Source organism: Tasmannia lanceolata, unplaced genomic scaffold (genome assembly GCF_043159265.1).
Source record: "Tasmannia lanceolata isolate RefF3 unplaced genomic scaffold, GAP_Taslan_0.1 ptg000008l, whole genome shotgun sequence".
Classification (NCBI taxonomy): domain Eukaryota; kingdom Viridiplantae; phylum Streptophyta; class Magnoliopsida; order Canellales; family Winteraceae; genus Tasmannia; species Tasmannia lanceolata.
In genome coordinates, this window is record NW_027518685.1 from 18,253,725 (window position 1) to 18,258,478 (window position 4,754).

At 38.1% G+C, this 4,754-nt stretch overlaps 1 protein-coding gene across 1 annotated transcript; it reads right to left on the reverse strand.

The window, feature by feature from the left end:
- LOC143884658 (phosphoglycerate kinase, cytosolic-like) lies at positions 1-4,425 on the reverse strand. Its single transcript, XM_077388338.1, has 6 exons — positions 3,857-4,425; positions 2,232-2,309; positions 1,861-2,121; positions 1,329-1,646; positions 814-972; positions 1-370 (listed from the first exon to the last, which is right to left on the reverse strand). Exons 1-6 carry the CDS (start codon positions 4,295-4,297, stop codon positions 161-163), a joined length of 1,467 nt encoding a protein of 488 aa, XP_077244453.1. The 5' UTR covers positions 4,298-4,425; the 3' UTR covers positions 1-160.
- Between the last annotated feature and the right edge of the window lie 329 nt (positions 4,426-4,754).

Genomic DNA, 4,754 nt, shown 5'->3' on the forward strand with positions numbered 1-4,754 from the left:
TAGAAGGAAAGAGTCCTCTTATTAAAATCAATCCTGACCATCTACAACATGAACTGTTTATGTTTCAAACACAATCATTTGATCTCGTAATTCACAAGCATATACATAATTAGAGTGGGCAAAATATTATTTTTTTTTTAAAAGGAAAAAAAATCTTGCCTCAGACGGCGACCGGTATAGCCTCATCAAGAGCGAGCACTCCGGGAAGCTCCTTTCCTTCCAACAACTCCAAGCTGGCACCGCCTCCCGTTGAGATGTGGCTCATCACCTCGGCAACTCCTACCTTCTCTACCGCAGCAACAGAATCCCCACCTCCAATGATTGTTGTCACTCCCTTTCCGCTAAGATCTGCTAGTTTCTTTGCAATTGACTGGAATTAAAGAATGCCAGAATCAGTTGCTATGACAATTCATAATACAATTGTACAGAAAAGTGCGAGGAATGATATGGACCTCTTTGGATGTCCACAAAAAGTATTTGTGGACAGTCTTATATGCAAATGGTTTTGAAGTCAAATATGATTATTTTCAAATAATGGTTCTGATAGTTTTAGAAATGATATAGTTAATGGTTCACCAAATGTTCCATTCGCAACTAAGATTTAACTTAAAATAGTTTGCGAGCAAATAAGGACCAATGGCGAGTATCCAAAGAGCCCCATGTTCAGTTCATCTACCATTGTTACCCGAAATAATATCAAGATAACATAGCGCCTTCAGATGATACCACGCTATCTCAAGATCCTTACAGGAATACCTAGTCTTTGTTGCCTGTGTAAACATACATAGATACATGCATTACATATGTACATACCTCTGTTCCAACTGCAAACTTGTCAAACTCAAAGACTCCCATGGGCCCGTTCCATATGACTGTCTTGGTAGTTTCCAAGGCAGCGCAGAATGACTTCACGGAATCGGGTCCGATATCCAGTCCCATCCAACCATCAGGGATACCAGATGCTGGTACAATCTGCACAACACCAGACGATTCTTCCTTCTTACTCGCAGATACCATATCGTACAAATCATTCAGATATATAAACAATGTCTTAAAAATAAGGTGAGTCCCCTTCAACTAAAACCAATCAAGTTTACATGGGTAAACTAGTGTTTAAAATGATGAAAAGAAAAGCACAGAAAGAAACAACAAAAGGTCAACATTTTATATGCTCTGTCAGTTCTATTTGTGTCTGATGGGGAACAAACTCAGCTAAAAATTACCCATACTAATCACATTTAATGCTTTCTATCTCCCTTGAATTTCTATGATTCAACCCTAACTACTTTAGTCCTTAACTAAGATTTATGGGAGCCCAAGGAACAAACCTTGCTGTTGGCATCAGGGGCGAACTTATCAGCAATAATAACATCAGAGGGTAACAAAAGAGACACTCCTTTTGACTTTGCTTTTGCAAGAAGTGATGTTGCGAGATCAAGCTTGTCTTCCTCCACTAGAGACGAACCTACTGCCAGGCCCTGTGCCTTGTAAAATGTGAAAATCATTCCTCCACCCAGAAGAAGGATATCAACCTTCTCCAACAATGACTCAATCACCCCGATCTTGGATGACACCTTTGAGCCTCCTACAATGGCAGCAAATGGCCTCTTGGGAGTTGAAACAGCCCCAACAAGATAATCGAGTTCCTGAAATAAGAACGACAATAAAAATAAGCATCACATTCCCACTCAACAAAACCCGTGTTAGAAAAGCATCAATTTGAAAAGAAAAATATAGCCGTATTACGAAATGAGTAGACAATCGAAACATCAATTCACATACATTTCGATCAATACATCAAGGCTTGGAATCTTTAACAAAGTTGTTAAATTTTCAGAGTGATTGTTAACAAGCAATTACCTTCTGTAAAAGGAATCCCGCAACAGAAGGCTTCAAGAATTTTGTAACTCCCTCTGTTGATGCGTGTGCCCTGTGCGCAGTCCCAAATGCATCATTCACATATAGGTCTGCAAGTGATGCGAGCTTTTTGGCAAACTCTGGTTCATTCTTCTCTTCCTCCTTGTAAAATCTCACATTTTCAAGAAGAAGAACACCACCCTCTGGAAGAGCAGCCACCATTTTTTCAACTTCTGGTCCAATACAATCATCAGCCTTCTCGACCTGTTTGGTTCTCATACAAGTAATAAAGGAAGAAAACCCTCTTCTCAGCCATTGTGTTAAGAGCAACATAACTGAGTTGTGTTAGAGTTTTTCAGACAAAGGCAACATACCTTGATGCCAAGGAGTTCAGACAGCCTAGGCACGAGGGGCTTCAAGCTGTATTTTGGTGTGACTCCCTTTGGGCGTCCCTGAAAATCCAGAAAAGAATGAGGATTATTATCCAACAGTTATGTAAGTCCAAAGTGAAGTGAACCTAACAAGATCACACAACTGATTAGTGATTGGAAACATAGAACAATCGGTGATAGTCAATGAATCTTTATTAAAAACAATCATTAGCCTGGTTGTAAAACCAAATTCATATACAAATACAAAAACTTTAAACTGGAAATTGATGGCTTCAACAGGCATCACTAAGTACCGGAACCAAAAATTACAGGCGATGTAATAAAAGAAAGTTGCAACCAAATTACAATATCAAATTCAAAGCAACACAGAAAAAAATAGTAGAAAAAGAGAAACCAATACAAACTCAAACACGACCGGAAGGAAAGAAGAAAAAGAAAAGTCGAACACCCAGTATGAAGAATCAGAGCACATAATGATCAGCATGCCACTTCAATAAGTTCAGTTAAATACTTCAGATACAAAACTCTAATAAATGCACAAAAAAGGTAAATCAAGAACAAAAATCTTGTAAACAGATGTTAATTTCACTGCAACTACTATGACAAATTCAAATCTATGAAATCATCAACATAACCAGAAACGAAGAACCTAATTCAGAAAAAAATTAATTTAAAAACAGATGCCTAAACCCAATAGGAAAACAAAAAAAGACATAAATGAAAAAGGAAGAAAGAGATCAGAAAAAATCATATGTTTACAGTTTACTGATCCACACGCAACTTCAATCAGAACTTCAAACATAAAAAGACTATCAATACAGTAAGGTCATGTTTGGATTTCAAGAAAATTATTTCCAACAGAAAATTATTCTTAGGAAAAAATGTCCTTCCGACAATTTAGAGGAAGATAATTTGAATATAGTTAATTTAGAGGAATAACCTCATAAATTGAAGGTCCCTCTAAATAAAAATGAATATGATTGGTTCAAATTATCTTCTTTTGTGTGTAAAAAAGTAGAAAAATTACTATTTAAAAAAGTAGAAATTTAGAAATAATTTTCCTTTCCAAACTTTTGTAGAAAATTCCTGCAATCCAAACAGGGTTCAAAAGAAGCTGAAAACTAAAAACATAAAATTAAAGTTAGAAGCACACGCCAATCTTACATGCAACTCCCATGACATTCAAACCACAAGATCATCAATACAACTCAGAAGACAATTCAGCAAAATAAAACTATAAACAGATGCAAACCCCCTAAACACCCATACCAAAGAAAAACAGCAAAACCCAAATCAGGAAAAAAAAATAACGAAAAATATAAAAAAACACAACAAATCCCAATTCAAAATCCCTAAAAAACCAAGAAACCAAATCAGGAAATAAAAAAAAAAAAAACACATGCAAACCCCACAAAAACCCCAAACACCCATATAAAAAGAAACAACAAAACCCAAATCAGGAAAAAAAAAAAAAGAACGAAAAATAGAAGAAAACCCTATTCAAATAAACAGATTTAAAAACATATGCAAATCCAATAAACCAGCAAAATACCCAGATTAAAAACACCAAAAAAACCCAAATATCAAGAACATATAAGTATTCTCACCAGATGGCTAGAAAGGATGACTTTAGCCCCATTGGCGATCAAATGCTTAATAGTAGGAACAGCAGCCCTGATCCTAGTATCATCAGTAATGTTTTGATTATCATCAAGAGGCACATTCAAATCTGCCCTCACAAAAACCTTCTTCCCCTTCAAATCTGCAGCACTCAGATCTCCCACACTCTTCTTCACCATCTTCACAACCCCACGTGGGCCCCGCCCATTTCTGCTCAATCTCGAAGCCACGTGGAGAGCAAGTAGTGGGTCCACTGCCACGCCAGAAAAACCCAGCCGACGGACGACCGGAGCCGAGGCTCGGAGGCCGGTGACGTGGAGGCGATAAGAAGATGACACGTGGGTGGATGGGCGGTGGTTGGAAGAGGAGGAGGATGAGGAGGAGGAGGGGAGGAGGGATAGAGTGGTGGGTGATGTTGCAGAAGCCATTATGAATAATAATAGTCTCAAGACACAGAAAGAGGGGTGATTTAAAATTTTATGGGTTTTGGTATTGTTTCTCCTAAGTTTTGTTTGAAAGAGGGAGGTATTTATTTGAGGGGTTTTGTGGATGTAAGAGGAGAGAGTATCGATGACTGGATTTTTGGGATGATTTTTCTTATCGTTGAGGAGAGGTCGATGTTTTCAGTAAATCCTTTGGATTTTTCTTTCCTGTTTGCTCCCAATGGAGTGGGCCCACTGTGTTTTGGTAGTGTTTGGATTCGGGTACGGGCCCACATTGTTTGGATGATCCAAAGCATTCATTTGATGGGCCCTGACATAGGGTGTGCCCAAAAAATAAACTCCATAGGATCATCCAAACCCTTCAATCTGTGGACGAGCCGTCAACTGAGGGGGTCTACCTTACATAAATTGAAACCACAAGGGGTCTACTTATAACCTTTTA